The following is a 22,505-nucleotide window of genomic DNA, read 5'->3' as shown; positions in this document are numbered from 1 at the left end:
ACACATTAGAGGCCTACAATATCAGCTCTACAATATGACTTCTCTCAAAAAGGGCAGAGGCTGTATTTACCCACGTACAATAAAGAAAATGGCTTTTTTATTTTAGCCATGGTGCCAAGTATTTTTTGTTTAAAACTAAAGATAGAATATGATGCTGACTCTGCCATGTATTGTATGTTATCACAAACTGTTGTTTATAGCTTCTGAGAATGTCTGGTACAAATCTAAATGCTGCTTGAGAAAATGCTGTAAATTGTAGTAGGCCATCAGCTAATCCATTTTAGAGGAATCCTGAAAATTATTTTTTTTAAACAAAAAACAAAAAACATTTGGCTCCTGTATCCTAGAATGTATTAAAAGCATTATCACGAAGATTCTTAAAGTAATTCTATACCACATAGCTTAATATATTGAGCATAGCATAAAAAACAAGTGTATTCATTAACTGACAAATTGTTGCGTTGCAGTGTTAAAGGTTAACTCCACTTTCTTGGGAAAAAAATAGTAAATAAAAAAATAATAATATAGCATATACAATTGCTGTACTGCCATATTGTTACTGAATGTTATTCAAAAATTACTTTTCCTTTTCGATCCGTAATTTTCTGTAAAATTCAATAGATCTTGGCAACCTGGAGGCATTCTTTACATCAATGGTGTGCAGAACACCCCCAGAAATGTTATTTCCTGGTTGTATGATTGGCTCACTGATTTTCTGAGAAGTCTGTACAAAGGTACAATTCAGATTTTAGATATCTCCTGCAACAAAAATTTATTTTTTAGTGAGATACTTACAAAGGGTTAATCACTTCTAAAGGAATGCTGACCCTGAAATTTTCCTCATTAGTACACTGCATATGCACCAACTGTTTGATAATGAAAAAGCCATTCACAGATTCACTCTGCACACAACAAACAACTTTTTCTTCAGAGCAGAAACAGTTAGGACTCTGCAACAATGTTTTTTTTTTAAATCCTTGCAATTGTACATTGATCACCCAGAGGGATCTGTTTTACTTTTTGTGCCTGCCAAGTAGGTAATGTGGTAGTAATTGTACTAGATAATCATTCATATTTCATATAATGTAACTGAGGAAACAGTTTACATGAGTTAGTTATGTCACTAGGGAGCTGATTTACTAAAACTGGAGAGTGTAAAACCTGGTACAGCAGTGCATGGTAGCCAATCAGCTCCTAACTTCAGCTTGTTCAAGCTTTGACGAAAAAAAACTGAAGCTGTTTGGTTTCTATGAAGAGCTGCACCAGATTTTGCACTCTCCGGTTTTAGTAAATCAACCCCAATGAACCCTGGGAAGTTCTTTATTTACAGTTTCCTTTAAGATGGTCTTTTGCTATGATTAACAAAAATCCCAAGTATTTGAGCTGAGAAACTTATATAGGATTTGAGATAATAACAAGCACATTAAAAATGGAATAAAAAGGCTGGCATCTGGAAATGACAATAAAATGTATTTTATCCCTACAGCTATTAAATAGATTGGTAAACAATAGTGAAAACAAAACAGGTTTTCACTAAGACAGTTAATCCAATAATTGTTCAGTGTGCTGGAAGTAATTACAATTTGCATGTAACAAATAGCAGAAAAGGTCAGGAATCTTTTTGGCAAAAACATTATGTTAATGAGATTTTAATACATCTGCAATTAATTATATATATATTGAAATCAGGCATATCAAAATCAATTAATGGCAAAATAACATTTACTAGAAATGGCGGACAGCAGAGCATATATCTATCTATCTATCTATCTATCTATCTATCTATCTATCTATCTATCTATCTATCTATCTATCTATCTATCTATCTATCTATCTATCTATCTATCTATCTATCTATCGATATCTATCGATAGATAGATAGATAGATAGATAGATAGATAGATAGATAGATAGATAGATAGATAGATAGATAGATAGATAGATAGATAGATAGATAGATAGATAGATAGATAGATAGATAGATAGATAGATAGATAGATAGATAGATAGATAGATAAATAGATAGATAGATAGATAGATAGATAGATAGATAGATAGATAGATAGATATACAGTATCTCACAAAAGTGAGTGCACCCCTCACATTTTGTAAATATTTTATTCTATCTTTTCATGTGACAACACTGAAGAAATGACACTTTGCTACAATGTAAAGTAGTGGGTGTACAGCTTGTATAACAGTGTAAATTTTCTGTCCCCTCAAAATAACTCAACACACATCCATTACTGTCTAAACCGTTGGTCACAAAAGTGAGTACGCACCTAAGTGAAAATGTCCAAATTGGGCCAAATTAGCCATTTTGCCTCCTCGCTGTTATGTGACTCATTAGTGTTACAAGGTCCCAGGTGTGAATAGGGAGCAGGTGTGTTAAATTTGGTGTTATCGTTCTCACTCTCTCATACTGGTCACTGGAAGTTCAACTTGGTACCTCATGGCAAAGAACTCTCTTAGGATCTGAAAAAAAGAATTGTTGCTCTACATAAAGATGGCCTAGGCTATAAGAAGATTGCCAAGACCCTGAAACTGAGTTGCAGCACGGTGGCCAAGACTATACAGCGGTTTAACAGGACAGGTTCCACTCAGAACAGGCCTCGCCATGGTCAACCAAAGAAGTTGAGCTCAGCATCATATCCAGATGTTGTCTTTGGGAAATAGATGTATGAGTGCTGCCAGAAAGGGTTAAAGGGGTGGGGGTCAGCCTGTCAGTGCTCAGACCATACGCCGCACACTGCAACAAATTGGTCTGCATGGCTGTCATCCCAGAAGGAATCCTCTTCTAAAGATGATGCACAGGAAAGCCAGCGAACAGCTTGCTGAAGACAAGCAGACTAAGGATATGAATTACTAGAACCATGTCCTGTGGTCTGATGAGACCAAGATAAACGTATTTGGTTCAGATGGTGTCAAGCGTGTGTGGCAGCAACCAAGTGAGGAGTACAAAGACAAGTGTGTCTTGCCTACAGTCATGCATAGTGGTGGGAGTGTCATGGTCTGGGGCTGCATGAGTGCTGCCAGCACTGGGGAGCTACAGTTCATTGAGGGAACCATGAATGCCAACATGTACTGTGACATACTGAAGCAGAGCATGATCCCCTCCCTTCGGAGATTGGGCTGCAGGGCAGTATTCCAACATGATGACCCCAAACACACCTCCAAGACGACCACTGCCTTGCTAAGTAAGCTGAGGGTAAAGGTGATGGACTGGCTAAGAATGTCACCAGACCTAAACCCTATTGAGCATCTGTGGGGCAAATGGATGGTGGAGGAGCGCAAGGTCTCTAACATCCACCAGCTCCGTGATGTCATCATGGAGGAGTGGAAGAGGATTCCAGTGGCAACCTGTCCATGACTGTTAAGGCAGTGCTGGAAAATAATGGTGGCCGCTCAAAATATTGACAGTTTGGGCCCAATTTGGACATTTTCACTTAGGGGTGTACTCACTTTTGTTGCCAGCGGTTTAGACATTAATGGCTGTGTGTTGAGTTATTTTGAGAGGACAGCAAATGTACACTGTTATACAAGCTGTACACTCACTACTTTACATTGTAGCAAAGTGTCATTTCTTCAATATTGTCACATGAAAATGTGGGGGGTGTACTCACTTTTGTAAGATACTGTATATAAATATATATATATATATATATATATATATATATATATATATATATATATATATATATATATATATATGACATGTATATATATTGTCTACAAGTAGGATCATCCCGATACTGATACTAGTATTGGTCCCGATACCAAGTATTTGCAGGAGTACTTGTACTTGTGCAAATGCTCCTGATGCCTAGTCCGATACCTGTGCACTCAGAAACAATCGGTGCGGCGGCGGGGGAAGTTATAATCACCGATCTCCTTATGTGGTTTTTAATAAAGCAGCTAAAGCAGCTGATAGCCGCTTTTCCTCCGCTCCCCTCCGCATCTGTCAGCTGCTTTATTGAAAGCCACACAGGGAGATCAGTGATTATAACTTCTCCCACCACACCGTTTGTTCCTGAGTGTCCCCGGTATCCTCCTCTGGCTCCCCTCTGTGTCCTCCTCTGTATTCCTCCGTGGGCTCCTCCAGTTCCCCCTCCATCCTCCGGTCCCCCTATGTGTGCTCCTCCAATCCCCCCTGTCCTCCTCCGGTCCCCCTCTGTGTGCTCCTTTGATCCCCCTGTCCTCCTCCGGTCCCCCTCTGTGTACTCCTCCAATCCCCCCCGTTCTCCGCCAGTCCCGCTCTGTGTGCTCCTCCGATCCCCCCTTGTCCTCCTCCGGTCTCCCTCTGTGTGCTCCTCCGATCCCCCCATCCTCCTCCGGTCCCCCTCTGTGTGCTCCGCCAATCCCCCCCTGTCCTCCTCCGGTCTCCTTCTGTGTGCTTCTCCAATCCCCCCTCTGGTCTTGGCATGAATGCAGCATCCCCATTGACATGAATGCAGCACCCCCATTGTCATGAATGCAGCACCCCCATTGTCATGAATGCAGACTCACCATTACCATCAGTGCAGCCTGATTCATGCCCATCTGCAGCCTTGGAGGAGACTGGGAGGGGACGGGACGAGCGCCAACAGACATACAGTAGAAACTTCTGTTTTCTCGGTGGCCTCTTTCATAGAAAGTCCCCCCTGTGATGGACAGAACAGTCATCCAATGGCAGCGCAGGAGATGGGACTTCCTTTTACACAGGCTGCCGTGTAAACAGGAAATTCTATGTATGGCACTCGACCCGCCCACTCCTCGTTCCCTCCAAGGAAGCCAGAATATATATCTTTTGTGGCTTCCAACACTCGGGGATTCGTTGGGGGCCACAAAAGATATAAATGTCAAAATTAGCAGGCGGGCCATCCAAATCTGGAACATGGGCCGCAATTGGCCCACGGGTCAGACTTTGGACATGTCTGCAGTAGAGGGATGAGGATGGCTCAGCTTGATAAATTTCGCAGGCTACTTGCCTGCTTCTTCAAGAAGCATGGGGGCAAATACCATCAGCTATGTGGTAAATAAAAGGTCAAATCCCCTGTACAGGAGCACAAGCTGTCAGGGACATATCAGTGAGTTAATTCAATAGGTCCAAGGCTAGAAGTAGTTAGAAGTCACCAGATGAGCTCTTGCAATCATAAATTCCAATACTCCATTGCCAAAATCAAATGCAAGTTAGGTGATGAAAATAGCACTTATAAAGACTCTCATAAAATGAAAATGTTACTTATGAAAATACGTCCAAGGACAATAATGTTCCAGTAACATATGGACATGCTATAAATCATCAATATTGTAAAAAATGACACCATATGAGTATATAAGCCTAACTCAGGTAAAGGATAGTCAGTAAACAAAACATTCAGTATCTTGCCTCAAAAGGAACTTCTCCAAACCAGGGGAAATAGAATACCGTCAGGGCACTGACAAATGAGAATTCCAGTCAATGACCAATAAATTCTCAAGTATCTTTTTACAGATTTGCTAAACCACATTTATACTGTATTTCTGTATTTACACAGTTAAACCGTGTTGTAATGACAGAAGAGTTTTGTATGGAATCGCCATGACCTAATGCAACATTGAATTATCAGCTTACAGTTACAAGGGGTCACGTTCCAACTAGACTGTCATTAAAGCTCATTTTTAGTAACTAATTACAGAATATGTGAATTAACACATTTGTTAAATTATATTTTGGATACTTTGAACGTTAATGACGAGGTTTGCAGTTTGCACTTATGTTTCAGGGAATCCTGGTTGATGATTGAGCATGCAGTATATAAAACTGTATGCCATGTATGTTATATATGCAATGAATTTACATATTTATGTAGCACTAATGCTGTTGCATTAATTGTGCGTCTAACGTTTCTGAAAAAATGCTCAAGTTTCCACAGCATCTAGAAAAAAGTGTGAATGTCGTATTTTATGTACAATCGATTCTCTGCCTTTTGGCTAAGATCAAGTGTAGTATCTGTTCTTATCAGTTGACAGAGGAGGCGCTATGTCACTCCCGAGTGTGGGGAGGGCAGATGCAAATCCAATGGTGTCATTGCACCTGGAAGGGCGGTTTCGGTAGTGGCTCAGGTCTGGGTGTCCTTTGTTGGTGTGAGCGGGGTCGAGTCTGAGCCATCCAGAAGTGTGCTCCTGGTGAGGATGGGTGCTGCATCTGGGTCTGATCCAGAGGGTCGGGTCCCTGGCCTTCTGGCCTAGATTGGGGTAGCTCTAGCTCTGGTCAGTTTTTCGGGAGAGAACACCAGCTCCTCTCTAGCTGGAGGAGGAGGAGCGGTTAGTATTCCTCGAATGTAATTAGGTAGGAGTGATGGGAGCGACGGTTTGGCCTGATGGCAAAGGGCTCTCACCAAGCTTCCAGAACTTCAGGCCTTCCTGGCTGGGGTGGGGGCTGCTGTAGTCTGGGTCAGGGTTGATACTGAAAGCCTTATGGTGTATGTGCCCCTGGAGTGGCAGTCCAGGGGTGCCATAAAATCACTGTGAGTGAGGGTTGCTTTGATTTGTGGCACCACAGTCACTGCACCATTACACGCTTTTTTTTAGCACCTGCCTCCTGGGCCGGGCCTTTTGGCTGGGACCGGAGGAATTTTTTATGCCTGGCCATTGTATTGCACAATGGCCACTTTTTCACTCTCCTCTACTTCCTTCTCCCCCACTTTCTTTTTATTAATTTCCTTTGTGTGGTACGTTTTTGTATTTTTGTGTTTGTACACGGTTTTTCACTGTGTGACTGGTAGGATTGCAGGTCCTCGGACATGCCCTGAAAGTCTTGGGAGGGGGTGGACATGGCCTTTTGGCTTAGTTTGCCCTCTCTCATGGGGCCTCCCTTCGGGGGAGCCCCACCGAGTACGTGGGTGGGTCTGTTTCGGCAGATCCTCCAGAGAAAGGGGTCCATCTGGTTTCGGCCAGATGGACCAAGTGTAAGTACCCTTGTTCCTGTCAGGAGCCTAATGCCCCGGGGGATTCAGGGCAAGGCCTTCTGATTTTGGAGGGCTTGTGTACCCGTTGCACTTTTTTGTGTTTCACTCTTTATGTGTGTGCACATTTTTTTGGCACCGGGTGAAGTTTTTGAGTGTGTTTCACACACCATGGGCTTTCAAGAAAAAAAAAAAAAAGCAGCATGTTTATTTTGTTTCTCACATAAAAGAGGCTTCAGTTCAGTGTATTTGAAGTTCAAATTATATAAGCTGCAGTTAAGAAGTTGAGGTATGATAAGACTGACTTTTAACAAATACCTGCCAGGTAAAGATTAAGTAGCATGTACTGACCATGTCCTTGTGATATTATCATTTATAGGTTCATCTTGTGGTATCTACAAAATATGTGAGAATTTATGTTGACTGCCAAGAAGTAGCGGAGAAACCAATCAAAGAACCTGGCAATATTACAACAGATGGATATGAAGTGCTTGGAAAACTGACAAAGGGGGACAAAAAATCTGCTCCGGTAACCTTTTTAAATTTCCCGAGCTGGAAAGTCATTTCTTTGACAAATCACTTTTGATAGAACCAGTTCTACTTTATCTTCTGAAATATACCCAGACTGGCCATCTGGCAACTTTAGCAATGATCAGAAGGGCTGTTTTGATTGAGCTTTACTTCAGGCTGCAGAATTTAGATTAGTATAATACAAAATGTCAGCATAGCCTACATAAATATAGCACATAGTCCCTAAACAGTCAGTGCTAGCTTAAAAACATTACTGACGTACATAAATATTAGAAGGTACTTTTTATACATCAAGGCTGCATTTTTCCCACTGATTAGCACAAAAAATGAATTTCTGCTTATATGTGCAGGCCCTGGTTGTGTTCCATTGTAATTTACTATTTTCACCACTTCATCCTAAAATAGTTAGGTGGAACAATCTGGTGCTGAAGTTGTCTAATTCATTCATTTGTAGTGTTTTTTCCACTTTCATTGTAAAATGCCAAGTTAAATGTATACTAATTTTGAGGCTGTTGCCACATGCCAATTATTGAGGACTTTGTTTCTGCTGTGGGTGTTTTTGCAAAGAGGGAGGCTAACTCTAACTAGGGCAGAAAGGTTGTTCTCGTAGGAGAAGAGTAGCCATTTGCAGTCTTATATCCTGGCTGAAAGCATGACAGAAATTGTGCACACAAGTTGCCAACATTGCTGCACATTCTGTCTTCTGGTGGGGCTTAGGCATTTGCCCTTTTGGAATAAACAAATTGCCTGCCATTACTCCAGCTCCACCAAAGGTTCAATATCAGAGAAAGATTTATTTTGCTTTAGTTTTGAATAGCGTAAGTAAAGGGTTAGAACAACTATCATTTTTTTTTTATCGCTGAACCCAGCATAACAATTGAGAGACATGCCAAACAAGTAGAACTTAAATGAATTTACAAGATGACATCATACTTTCTAATTGTCTACAGATGTTCATGTGTCATCTGTTCAAATGTGGATGCTAAGCAAATGTCCTGAAATGTCTGATCAAAAAATACACAAATGACATGACAAATAAACAAGCTTTCTGTCTTGTTTCCAGTTCTTGCTCCAGATGTTTGACATTGTGTGTACTGTAACCTGGACAAGTAGAGATAGATGCTGTGATATCCCTTCAATGGTAAGTATTCAACAGATAAAGCATAATAAAAGAATCATGTGATTACAGCAGTGTTTTTTATTGTATACTTGCTTCTGAAAAAACTTAAAACATTTTTAACCACTTGACCTCCAGAAGATTTACTTCCCTTCCCGACCAGGCCATTTTTTGCGATAGAGCACTGCATTATTTTAACTGACAATTGCACGGTCCTTCGACACTGTACCCAAATATATATAAATGTATGTCATTTTTTCCACAAATAGAGCTTTTTTTGGTGGTATTCAATCACCACTGCGTTTTTTATTTTTTGTGCTATAAACAAAAAAAAAGACTGACAATTTAAAAAAATATATATTCTTTACTTTCTGCTATAAAACATATCCAATAAAACAATGTAAACCTTCATAAATTTAGGCCAATATGTATTGTGCTACATGTTTTTGGTAAAAAAGATCCCAATAAAGTATGTTGATTTTCACAGCAAAAGCAGTCCACCGGTGAAGCACATGTGCTCCCTGCAGGCTGAAGTGCAGAATCACATATATATACATGACTCTGCACAGTAGAGGTGCCCTGTAGCAGTAAAACTGCTATGGGACAGACGGCAAGTGGCTAAATAAATCCATTTTGCCATATCTTGTTTCTTCTACCAGCTGTTTAATATTGCTAACCCAAAGTTTTGGGTTGTCTCCAAAAAAGTGTTAGAGGGGAAATCTTCCAGTGTGGACACTAGCTCTGGTGATCTGGGGGTCCCAAAGGGATTCCTTTAATTTGAAGGGATTTTCTCTTACTTCCCATTTGGCCATGGGGCAGGAAATGAAGGTAAATCTTCACAATAGAATACAAAAATGCAAAAAAAAAAAATCTGACAGGGGTTATAACCCTCCCTTGCTATCCAAAATAAAAAAGAACGTTTTGCCTATAGTTCTACTTTAACAACTACTAACAAACTAAACTTTTTTCTGCTAAATAACCATATACATGCTGTCATAATTGTGTGTGTCTCCACAATGTTGCATGTGGATAGTAAATAATGTAAGACTACTCGATTGCTCAGCCTGGTTTACTACCAATGATCATATTCTTTAAAGTGGTTGTATACCCTTTTTTTTTACTTTTACCTACAGGTAAGCCTATAATAAGGCTTACCTGTAGGTAAAATTAGTATCTCCTAAACCTGTACAGTTTAGGAGATATTTACTTTGCATGCAGCCACTGACGCATGCGCTCTGAAGGCCCTGCTAAAGGTCCGGCAGACGTTGCCGGACCTTGCCGGGAAAAAGACTCCTGCGCGCATGTGCGGAATTGACCTAATCGCGGCTTCGGCCACTCACAGTGCCGGAGCTGCGATACCCGGAAGAAACACAGAGGGAACATGTCAGCTCCCTCGGCGTGGACCGGGATCAGATGTTGAAGCCTCGTTCTACTCGTTCTAAGGTGAGTATTTCATAATGAGCTAGTATGCGCTGCATACTAACTCATTATGTCTTTGCCTTGAAGGTCTTTTTTTTTTTGTTTTTAAAATAAAAAATCTGAGCGGGTATACAACCGCTTTAACAATTCAAACCCATAGGCTTGTGCCTTTAATTTATTTTACTAATCATAACATCTGTGAAAGACTTGAGCAAAGTTTTAAAGAGATTAGGTTATATCCAGTGATTTTGGTGAAACTATTGAGTTGCTGGATTGTGTAATACACCTCATAAATCACTGCAGAGTTTCGCAAGGCAAGAGTATCACATAGTGACATTTCAAAAAACACAATTTGTTGCCAACTCATCAAACCTTTCTGGTGAAGATATTAAAGCCACATATTCTAATAAATCATTGGCTGATGTTTACCATGTTTTTATCATCTTACTGATTACACAAGTACTTTCCTACTTAGCACAAGAAAATATCTAAAGTGGTAGCCAGTCTGAATGTAATTAATTAAAACCCTTGCCCAGTACAAAAGCCTTTCAGGTATCATATGTCTCCAGAAAGCTGTGAAGATATACAAAGAGGCAATGCAAAAGCAAATACATTGTTGGCAGTTTGCATATAATAGAATAATATACTTTGGGGAAGTGCCTTGCTTGAAACCATATGTGGCATTCGCTTTGTCATTTGTTTACTCAAGTTTCAGCCAAATGTAAACAATGTTGGCGCATTTGGTCAGCACAGATTGTCACCTCCACTTCTCCATCATGACCTAAACAATTTCTTAAAATGAAGGTGCATACTTTAGATAAGTAATTTTTAATGATGGACACTTCTACTGAGAGCCTCGGGGGTTTTCAGTGTTTGGCTGTATCTTATGGCAGTTACTTGGGTATGTTGAAACTGTAGCAATTTGAACAGAAATTTCTGCAGTTTCTTGATGTCAGGATTTGTACAGCTTTCAAATTTTCTTTGGTGAAGATACAATCCACATGTAAATCTATGCTATACATTCAGGGTACCTAAACATCTTTGCATTCCAAAAAAGTATTTTCATTCAAGTTATCTTAGGAGGTTAAACTATGGAAGGCTTGGTTTTAGGTAAAAACAGAAAACTAGGAGGGAGGTAGAGCGCACCACTGTCTAAATAGAAAACAAAGTGATGGCAGAAAAAGACAGAGTAGTCCATCGAGTCAGCACATTTTTTTTATTCTATGGTTCTTTTTTTTTTGCTATTTCCGTACTCTTTTTTTTGTCTGAATATAGATCTATGTTTGTCCCAAACATGTTTGAAGTCATTTACTGTTGACTGTCTCACTACTTCTGGTGGAGATTTATTCCAAGTATCAGTTACCCTTTCAGTAAAATAATCCTTTCTAAAATTAGTTTTGAACTGCCCTCCTGAACCTTATTCACACCCTTGATGTATTTAACTGTTTCAATCATATCTCCCCTTCCCTTCTTTCCTCCAGACTGTAAATATTAATAAATACATAATACATGTAGTAGTGATAGTAAAATCAATAATAAATTGGATGCTAAGTATTGCACTCACATACACTTGGATAAAACACAGTGTATCAATACGTTCAGTGGAGACATCAACGGACGGAGCTTCTTAAGAATGCCTCAATGGATATAAAAATGATAACAAAGAGGAAAGAGGGGAAATGCACTACGCTCAGTACAGTGATTAAAAAGGCAAGGTTTAAAAAATTAAGAGATGCACTCACATGAAGATTGTGTAACACAGGCAATACTCAAGGTGTGCAACAGGCAGCGTCCTTCTGATGGTAATCAATAGAGATGTGTGGAGGGTGGGATGGGAGCTGTGCCTATTGAATAGTCTCATCGGTAGATGTAAAAATATGGTAGCAAAAAACACAAACCAAAAGGAGTAGACTGTTTTAAATGTAGTATTATTTATCAACCTCCTTGACGGTATTCCCGAGTTTGGCTCGGGGTGAATTTTCAGCACCAAAAGCGGTAACCCCGAGCCACACTTGGGATTGCATTGCAGGATCCAGGTACAGCTCACTTACCTTGTCCCCAGGATCCTGCGATGTCTCACCGCTTTGTATGCGAGCCGCCCTCTGCTTGATTCATCACAGAGTCCAGCTCCATTCCCTGCGAGTGTTGCGACGCACGGGGATGGAGAACGGTGCCAAATTCAAAAAGTAAAAAACACAATACATATACAGTACATTGTAATCTTACAGATTACATTACTGTATCAATTTATTTCACATCCCTTTTGTCCCTAGTGGTTTGTCCAATGCCCTGCATGCAGTTTTATATAAATATAAATACTGTTCTTTCTGCCTGGAAACTGGAGATTGTCCATAGCAACCAAAACCGTCCCTTTACATCAAAAGTGGTTTTAGACCAGCTAGAAAACAGCGATAATAAATTAGAATCACTTGCAGAATTGAGCGATAGTGATTTGTGGGGAAATCGGTCATCAAACACTGAAAGTAATGACAGTGACAATTCTGCAAATGAACAAATTTCAGTGTTTTTTGATTTAATTACATTATTGAATAATTTGTACTATTATTAGATTATTATTTGTTATCATTATTTATAGTTATTTATTATATTATAATTTATGATTTCATCTTTCAAACTTTATTATACCCAGGATGTCTACTAGACTTTGGTTTGGACAGATTTAAGTGAGTTATTCCTAAGAATTACAGGCCTACAATATAAAATGCCAAATTTCCATGCAAAATAATTGTACCGCTTTCAGCATCAGAAATCTGACATAATCATACCACCAGGGAGGTTAAATAAAATGATAAAAATGCAATCACATGTAGTAAGTAAAGCAACAAGCAATATGCCAATAACTTCCAGTAGGTGGCATTATATCATGGGTCCCAATTGATAGTCCGTCCTGGATGGTCATAGGTGGATAAGCATGCAAAGAAACACTATGGCAGTGGTCTTCAAACTATGGCCCTCCAGTTGTTCAAGAACTACAAATCCCATCATGCCTAGTCATGTCTGTGAATGTCAGAGTTTTACAATGCCTCATGGGATATGTAGTTGCGCAACAGCTGGAGGGCCATAGTTTGAGGATCCTTGCACTATGGTCTCTCATAGGATGAGAACCAGGAAGAACACTGGTGTGTATGATTGAAGCTCCAATCGCCCCTTGTTCTTTTACCGCTCAGATAAAACCAGTATACTGGTCTTACTCCTTTTGATTTAGCCACAACTAAGCATATCATTAAAAGCAGGATCCTAGATCTTGTTCTTCACAGTTATGAAAGAACGTATAAAACAATAAGTAGCTTTATTTTTCATTGACTGAGCTATATAAACAAAAGTCACTCAATGATCTACTTTTGGCCTAGATCATACTCAGTGTGGTTTTAAAAACTTTCAGAAGCTTTCCGCCATGCATCACAAACTCCTAATTAACTCTTAATGGAAGCGTACAAATTATTGTGACAATTGTTATAATGACCTTGCAGAAACAAAGATTGAAAACATCGTAATCCTCTGACATTTCTCAGAAAGGTATTTAATATACAACACAATTCAATATCTATTCAGGATGTAGTATTAATGCTGTTTATTTTATTTGTTTTATTTTAGAGAGATGAAGCTAAATGTCCAGCATTGCCACATGCTTGTACTTGTGCACAAGACAGCGTTGGAGCTCCAGGACCACCAGGCCCATCTGTAAGTACATTTTCTTTTTTTATCATTTGTTGGCTGATAAAATCCATCTTTGCTGTGTGTTTAATTGAAAACTTGTAGATGAAATGCCTTATTCTTTTCTGGTTTCATTTTGAAATGAAGTGGTCTCCATAATTTGGACCCTTTTAGTGTTTATGATATACATACAGTATAGGCAGTCTCTCTAGCAAAGTGGTGTTAATCCAAATTTGCATGATGACTGAGTAAGATTGGCATTAGTAATGAAATACAAATGTGCTTATGTGAAGAATTTTTGGTGGATCTGTGCCAAATATGTTAAAGTGGAAGGAAAGCTACATTCTGTAAACCACAGACATCTCTAGACATTTTATGAGAAGTTAAATGATTCTTGCATAATCTCCCTTCAAATCTGCTAAATACAATTCATATTCTCCTTAAACGCAGGGTATGCCTGGTAGCAAAGGTCCCAGAGGTGATAGGGGTACAGATGGACCTACGGTAGGTTTTCTTTATTCTCTTTAGAATTTGCTTTGTATATGTACAATCATCCTTTTACGGTAAAATGTGTTGCTACAGTATTGATCTACCATGTATTCAACAAGTGATCTTTAGTAAATGGAGCTTTAATTATTTAACAGGTCTTTATCCAGCCTTCTGTGTCAGTATGTTACTCACTTTGGGCTGCGTTAGGGTAACTTATGCAAAGAAACGGTGGAATTTTTACCTGTGGCAACCTAGCGCAATACATGTTTTCCTGTCCAACTATAATTGCCAACTGCACTACTTTTTTTTCCCCCTATATTTTCAAACATGAACCCCTGCATCTGTATTTAATCATTTATGCAATCATGCCTTCCAACAATGTCAATGCTTTGAGAAGAATACACCTTTGGCCATAGTAAAATTTCTTACTTTCTTTTTGTTTTCCTAACCTTTATTGATAAATGTCCATCTTTTAGATTTAGCATGTGCAAGTGTAGAGATACTAGAGGACTAATAGCAAGGGAAAGGTATTTTTTGCCTCTTTCTCTCAAACTGTATGACTTGTCAGGCTTGAAGTAATGCTGGATTCTTCCTGTCACTGGAGATCTGGCTTATGTATTGGCTGCCAACAATAGTATTAATAGTTGATAAAGGTATGTGTGCATCTAGAGATCTTTTATTAATTAAGTAAATGCACATTTAACAGAATAGGACTTTTGGTGCTGAAGGAGCTATGGAAGTACATAAGCATTTTTTTAGATTCCCAACTATTTACAAAGAAGGCTAGAACAGGGCAGGACAGAGAGGTAATATAATGGTAGGATTGGACCAGAAGCTAACATGACAAGATAGGATTGGAAAATAGCAAGGCAGGATGCAAGAATGGGAAACCTGGGCCCCAGGACGGGGTTGATTCTACTGTGTTCACATACTTGTTTAATCAAACTCAATTTACTGTAGGTATACATTTTTAAATGTGATCACATGACCTCTGTTCAACTGCATCAGGGGCTTAGAAAGCTGGTAATGGAGACTGCAGGGGGTTGTGTTAGCAGGAGGTAGAGAATACTTTAGTTACCCGTTCAATGACACAACTTGCAAACTGAAAGAAATCATACGGTTACAACAAAAACATTCTCACAGTGGGACAAACTGCTGAATTATTGTGTGTTTTATACCTTTGCTGTTCTAATGGTAAAGACAAGGCCTTTTCCAAAGACAAGGCCATATCAAAGTAACAAAGTAACAAGGGTGCTCTACTGAAAAGATGAGGTGCTAGCTGCTTACCATTGACTACTTCTTGTCCTGCCTCAGTCTGTAGTCTGCTAAAGAAGTTTTGGTTCCATCTTTCCCCAACATGAAACAATGTTTCAATAGAGGAAGGCAAAGGTCTTTAGAATATCTGTATATCTGTATCTGTGGCCTTACCAACCATTTTCTTATTCCCATTAAGTAGCCAGAGTGCTTTAGGCAATTGTTGAACCACATTTAAATGTTTTGAACTTTGTTTCAACAATTTTATTTTTATTAACTTCAGTCTGCAGTTTCATAACTTCACCACATACTGGATCGCCCACCCAATCAGGTCCAACATGCTTGATAGTTTTGTCAAGAGATCCAATGTTCCTTGGATTCTAATAGTGATCAACAACATTCTTGTACTAAATATCACAAGGAAACTGCAGCTCTAGCAAACCTACTGTACATCTTACCAAGAGAAGGAAGGGGAAAGTGATGTTACATCACAGCAGAGATCGCTCTGCCTGTTCACTTGACATGCTATTAAGCTGTTGTACCTGCATTTCCTCAGGGACACTTAGATTACTAATTTCCATAGTAAAAAAATGTAAAGAATGGACCATGGCCACCCTCTGAGTGGTGGGACCTGATGCAGGCTGCCCCTCCTTTCCCCAGTCAGGTTTACTTGTCCAACCAATCTTTCTGTGTTTTCCTCAGTTGTTGTACTCCCTCTAATAGATGGTGTACATGGTCCCTTACTGTTCTGGTTGTACAGTATACCCCTGGGAAAATGGTTTAATACTAGTATACTATATGCTGATAAAACGTAGGAGTATATTTCTGCAATGAAGCCTTTGCCCTCTCTAATAAATAACTCTGCAAAGTATTTATCTTCTATCTTCTCAGGATTGATCAACCACTGCTTTTAATGCAACCTTTTAAAAGTTTAACTGTTTTTAATAACGCCTTCTGCTAAATCTACTGTATCTTAATGTTCTCTTACAATTAGCAATGCAGTTATCACTTCACTAGAACACGCTTACTATAATGCTAAGTCACTCTTGACTGTGTCCATCACCCTTTATACCATACTTCAAAAAAAAAAAAATATTACACATTAAGCAAAAAATATTTCTGACATCGATCCTTATCTTACTAATGCAATTTCCAAAATATCAATATATTCACTATTCATTTCCCAACTGTATTAATTATTTGCAAAAGAAGACACTTGCTGTTCATTATAATGGAACACTGCAGATGGTTATGGATGCAGCTACTATACTAACACCTGTACCTCTTTTCAGTCTTTGCACTGGCTCTCTTGCTTCAAGGACTGGACTGAAACGTATAACCCTTAAATGTAATGGATGAAATGCCTAGTGCTCCACTTGATCCTGCACTCTTGTCCCTGTGTATATCTTAAAGCACACTTTCAAATTGCCAAATCATTTAAAAGTATGTGACCTGTAATCCTCTATTCTTATCATCTCCTGCTCAAGACTTCTCTTGTGCCTCATTTATACCTTGGCATGTTGTTTCTTATTTCTTAAGTGTTCTTTAACAGTGTTTGCCTAAAGTACTATCTGAAAACACACCTTTTTTTCGGAGGGCTGTAATATTTCCTAGTCATTTATTCAAATGTTCACTTTGCATTCTTCTCCATTTTCCCCACTGTCCCACACTCTCCTCTATTTCAGCCATTTTTTTTTATTGCTTACACCTCTTCATATGGTAATATACTGGTTATATTGTACTTATGTGTCTATGGTTTACTTACTTATTCTAGAGGATCCATTACAGATACAGGCAAACCCACTTTTAAGTACACAATGGGGTTTATTTACTAAAGCGGGAAAGTACAAAATCAGGCTCACTTCTGCATAGAAGCCAATCAGCTTCCAGGTTTTATTACCAAAACTTAATTGAACAAGCTGAGGTTAGAAGCTCATTGGTTTCTATGCAGAAGTGAGCCTGATTTTGCACTTTCCAGCTTTAGTAAATAAACCCCATTGTGTACTTAAAAGTGGGGTATGCCTGTATCTGCTCCCGAAGGCTCACTTAAAGACTTGTGCGCAGATTTCTGAAAGCTGCATTTGTGTCCATTCTTCGCTACAGAGAACATATAGCCTTGAATTATACACAAAGAGGGACATTTAATATAACTGGGGCAAACAGAGTAGCTCTGCATGGTAACCAAGCAGCTTTTATCTTTCATTTTTAAAGCTAAACTGATCATACTAAGTCTAGAAGCTGATTAGTTGCCATGCACAGCTGCTCCAGATTCTGACTGCTCCACTTTTAGTAAATTCCCCCTAAAGTGTTGCAGAATATGATGCAGTATAAACCTAACCTAATACTTATGACAAATACATTCACTTAATATTTTGTTTTGAATATTATTGCTACATTACTGAAGGATTGAATTTATACATGGATTTAAAGGTATGTAAAACATTGTAAATATAAAACATTGTTATGAGAGTTAAATGGTTGTTGGAGTTGTCTCAGGCATGGTTTAGGGGAAAAACTGATATTAGTTTATCAAAAAATAATCTTATTTTCTTTCTTTCTATCCATGCTCCATAATAAAAGGGCCCACCAGGACAGCGAGGTGAACCCGGCCTACTTGGCCAACAAGGCCCACCTGGTCCTCAAGGGCCACCTGGACTTTCTATTCCTGGAGAGCCTGTAAGTTCAGAATCACTTGGTAAACGTACTCTGTTTAGTGAAAAATATAGATTGGTAGAAAATGAAAATCTTCATCATTCATATTGTTTCTAAAATATTTATGAAATACTGTCACATGAAATTAGCATGTAGTCCATGCATACCAGACATTGATAAAAATACTTTGATCGGTTGTATGATTATGTGTTTTAACAGTACATATTCTAAAAGGGCCAGTTTGAATAACTTACCTCAAATCCAGTATTTGCTTCACTCCTTTGTGTCTTTTTTTTAGGGCCGTCAAGGACAAAAAGGTGATGCAGGTGATCCAGGGTTACCAGGAAGGATGGTATGTTGTAGAATTGCAATCACACAGACACAAACACACATATATATATATATATATATATATATACATATATATATATATATATATATATATATATTGCAGCAAGCCTGCAAGCATAATTTCCGCCTGCACATTCTTGGCCATAAGATGCTGAATGTTAATAATCATTTACCTTTTTTTTTTTTTTTTTTACCTTTTTTTAATTAACTTTTTCATTTAGGGGTCTCCTGGGGTTACTGGACCACCTGGACCTATGGGACCACCAGGATCAAGGGTAAGTGTCCTAGATTTAAAAAAATGACTAGCTAATTATGTTGTATAATATAATAGAACTTCAAGCATAGGTTTATTATTAAATGCTATAAAAGTATAACATAAGTTGTCCTTAAATATCTGGTTAAAGAATCAAAATTAATTGTATATGTAAAACATTCAGGCACTTTTTATGCACAAACCTATATTTTACATTCAGTACTTATATTCAGTATTTATATTTGTATTAATGTTTTTTTTTAAACTCTGCAATTAGTACAACTGAGATCATCTTTGATTACAGTATAATGTGACTGCAGAAACACCAATGTTGCAAAGCCCTCATTCATGTTCTTAAAAAGTTTCCAAGGTTAGATGACCTGGGAAGACCCTGGAGTCTGGTAGTACAGCTAAAAAAGTTTGGAATTCCTTTTGAAATCCACAACCCTAAAACTATAGAGACAAACCAAAATCAAATAATATTTGACAGTTTCAAAGGAATTTTTACAACTGCAGATTTGTTTTAGCTAAGTTTTAGCAGGCCATTGCTTTGCTGCCATTCAGTGATCTTTGAGTCGATTCATTAGAGCTGCAGAAAAGAAACCAAATTGGAGCTGTTACTAGTTCTCCAGTTTTGATACACTCCTTAATGTTGTGTTAGTGTTTATTTCTGCTGACAGGAAAATGAAATATTTTAAGCACATAAGACAGCCAATCGCACAACAGTAATGGTGAGAGAAATTCTTACAGCTGAACTCCAACCGAACAGCTACATACGCAGGCTTAATACTCACTAACAATGAATAATTAATACTCAATAATAGTGAACTGTACTATCTGACAAAGGATTTGTAATTTGTTCAGCAACTTTTTTGATTCATGCACCTCTACAAGATAACACAGCCAGGAAGACAAAACAAGGAATACAGTGATGCCTTCTCCCCACTATAGCCTACCGAATAGACAGTTAAGGACAGACAACTGTGCTCAATCTGCACTCTCCTGATATTAGCATGTTCCATTTTAGCACATGTACATGCAGCCAAGCCATATTAGCTCCTAGTGCTGTCATTCCTTCTCCTATTTTGAGAACTGCTGTGCCAGAGATGATTGGAGGCTTATTTAAAGTGGTTGTAAACACTCCTGTGTCACTTTTACCTATAGGTAAGCCTAGAATGAGCCGTTTAGGAGATTTTTTTTTTTTTTACAAATTTTTTATTTATTCAAAGGACATGGCACAACACCCAAAACCGGGGCAAATACAGTCCGCTGCATTACACATTACAGCAATTAGACACTACAAAAAATGTTGCACACACCGGTCCCCATAACAAATGAAAAAACAGGAAGGGAGAAGAGAATGAGATAAGACTAGAAAAGAGAGGTTGGGGGGGATTTATATGCAAAGGTGTGCCGTGTGTGAGCTCGCAGAATGCCATGGGGCTGCAAGGGGGAACTCGAGGTGGCCTCTCGGGGATATCCCATAATGTCCATATGGACAGGGGAACTCAGTCGGCCGGTTCACAGTCAAGGAGGGCTCTCCCCTCATCAGAGAAGAAAAAAGTGTTCCAGAGCGCCCAGGTCCTGGAGTAGCGCTCCTGCTGGTGGCGGGCTGAAAGAACTAAATCTTCCAGTTTGCTTATGTCCCTCACCTTACGTATCCACATCCCCAATGTCGGGGGTTGTGAGGATTTGCACTCAAGAGGAATGCACACTCTAGCTGCGTCAAGGAGGTGACGTATGATTGATTTTTTTGTACACTTTCCCAGGGGTATTAGAGGCATGGAGAAGGAAAAAGGCCGGGTCATCCGGTATTTGCCGTTCCGTAAATTTTTTGGCAATGCGTTTGACCTCCTTTCAAAAGTGTTGTCGTTTTGGGCAGGACCAAAAAATGTGAATGATGGTTCCCCTGCCTTCCAGACATCTCCAGCACAGGTCAGAAGTCTTGGGGAAGATTTTATGCAGTCTCACCGGGGTTCTATACCACCTGGTGAGAATTTTAAAGTTGGTTTCCTGTATCTTTGTACAGATGGAAGATTTATACGTAAACCTGAAGATGTGCTGTCATAGTTGTGCACTGAATGATGTGCCTAGGTCTTTTTCCCAATCACTTATACAGCCCAATTAGTGGGGTTCAGCAAGCCATAGTTGGTGGAGAGTGTATGTGGCATCGCCCCTGAGTCTGTGCAAAATTCCTCAAAGGATGTGAGGGGTCTGTCAAAATGCCCTGGAGGCGGGAGTGATTGAAAAAAATGAGTAAGCGGGAGAGCGCTCCAAAAACCCAGGCGGAAGTTGTCCATTGGGTCAACTAATGCCGAGATAGTCGGCCATGCCCCCGAAGTTATGAAATGAGAGGCTTGTACGTGGCCTGAGCTCCATAGGTTTAGAAAAACAGTCTCATGCAGTCCCGGTGGAAAAAGGGGGTTTCCTAGTATCAGGAATAGAGGTGAAGTCGTTGACGATATGGGGGTGAGTGTCAGCAGGGTAGAGCAAAGTCTTGCCGTATGGCCTATTAAAGGGTGGTTCCACACTTCCCTTGGTAGGGAGGCGAAACACCACGGTGCCCTACCCAGAGGAACAATAGATTGGCTCCATTCAATGCAGACCCAGAGTTTCAAGTCTGTGTGTCTGTTCCAGTCTATTAGCCTACTCAAGTGTATAGCTTGATAATACATATGTATATCCGGCACCGCCAGTCCCCCGTAAACATTTAGGTAACATAAGTTGGTTGCGTCGCAAACACGGACGTTTGTGGGCCCAAAATGAAAGCAAAGAATGCTGATTGGATCTGTTTGAAAATTGTAAACGGGATACAGACTAGCAGAGCCTGCAAGAGATAGAGAAACTTGGGGAGGATACTCATTTTAAGAATGTTGCAGCGGCCAAACCAAGATTTGTGTTTAGGAGATATTTACCTTCTTGTCATTGGCTCATGCGCTGTGAAGAAACGGACCTTCGCGCCATTTCTTCACCTGTATGTGCCGTGACTGACGGCTCCTGTGCACCTGCGCGGAAGTGACATTACATGGCTCTGGCCAGTCACAGAGCCAGAGTCTGCGGCTCCGGAAGGTAGAGGGCAGAAGATGGATGCTTCCACCAGTGGGGACAGCGCAGCTTCGATTACAGGTAAGTGCCACATAATGGGCTAGTATGCGATGCATACTAGTCCATTATGCTTTTACTTTCCAGGGAATGACAGAGTAAGTAAAACCAATCAGGGGTTGTAAACCCTCACGGTTTTTCACTTTAATGTATTCTATGCATTAAGGTGAAAACCCTTTTCTGCTGCAGCTGCCCCCCAGAGCCCCCATTTATCTTACCTGAGCCTGAATGTTCCAGTGACGGGGACGAGCACAGCAGCTCCAGACGCTTTCTCGGGTCCTCATTGGATAGATTGATAGCAGCAGGAGCCATTGACTCCTGCTGCTGTCAGTCAAACCCAGTGACACGGAAGCCGGGGCGGGGCTGAGTCCTACTGTCTGTGTCAATGGACACAGCAGCAGGACTCAGGAGCGTGCCCGCATAAGTGCCCCCACAGAATGCGACTCTCCGTGGGGGCATTTGAGAAGAGGAGGGGCAAGGAGCACCACCGTGAGACCCCAGAATAGGAGGATTGGGCCACTCTGTGCAAAACCCTTGTGCAAAAAAAAAAAAACAAAGCTTTACAATCACTTTAAATCTGCTCCCACTCCCATTCTAAGCCTTATGTTAACTACCCTGTACAAGAAAGATGTGTATACTTACTTAATCTAAAGGTGCTCCAGTCAAGTCATATAATCAGCTCCTAGCACAGACTTCAAGGAAAAGGCGGCACAGTGGACAATGGATGCCCCATAGT

General features: G+C 39.8%; 1 protein-coding gene and 1 pseudogene across 4 annotated transcripts in view; both read left to right on the top strand.

The window, feature by feature from the left end:
* Positions 1–22,505, top strand: part of COL12A1 (collagen type XII alpha 1 chain) — a 264,287-nt gene that overhangs the window by 208,700 nt on the left and 33,082 nt on the right. For all 4 annotated transcript variants that reach the window (XR_012243891.1, XM_073626810.1, XM_073626812.1 and 1 more), the window contains 7 exons: positions 7,306–7,455; positions 8,521–8,598; positions 13,609–13,695; positions 14,119–14,172; positions 17,992–18,087; positions 18,362–18,415; positions 18,636–18,689. Coding sequence is in view for 3 of the 4 variants with exons in the window: in XM_073626810.1 (XP_073482911.1) it covers positions 7,306–7,455; positions 8,521–8,598; positions 13,609–13,695; positions 14,119–14,172; positions 17,992–18,087; positions 18,362–18,415; positions 18,636–18,689 (573 nt within the window). In the remaining variant the exon portion in view is untranslated. The remainder of the gene's footprint in view (positions 1–7,305; positions 7,456–8,520; positions 8,599–13,608; positions 13,696–14,118; positions 14,173–17,991; positions 18,088–18,361; positions 18,416–18,635; positions 18,690–22,505) is intronic.
* On the top strand, positions 5,933–6,042 carry LOC141141927 (U2 spliceosomal RNA; annotated as a pseudogene).

This window comes from Aquarana catesbeiana, linkage group LG04 (genome assembly GCF_042186555.1).
Source record: "Aquarana catesbeiana isolate 2022-GZ linkage group LG04, ASM4218655v1, whole genome shotgun sequence".
In the NCBI taxonomy this organism is placed as follows: Eukaryota; Metazoa; Chordata; class Amphibia; order Anura; family Ranidae; genus Aquarana; species Aquarana catesbeiana.
Note: the sequence above shows the minus strand (reverse complement) of the source record. Positions and strands in the feature narration are given on the sequence as shown.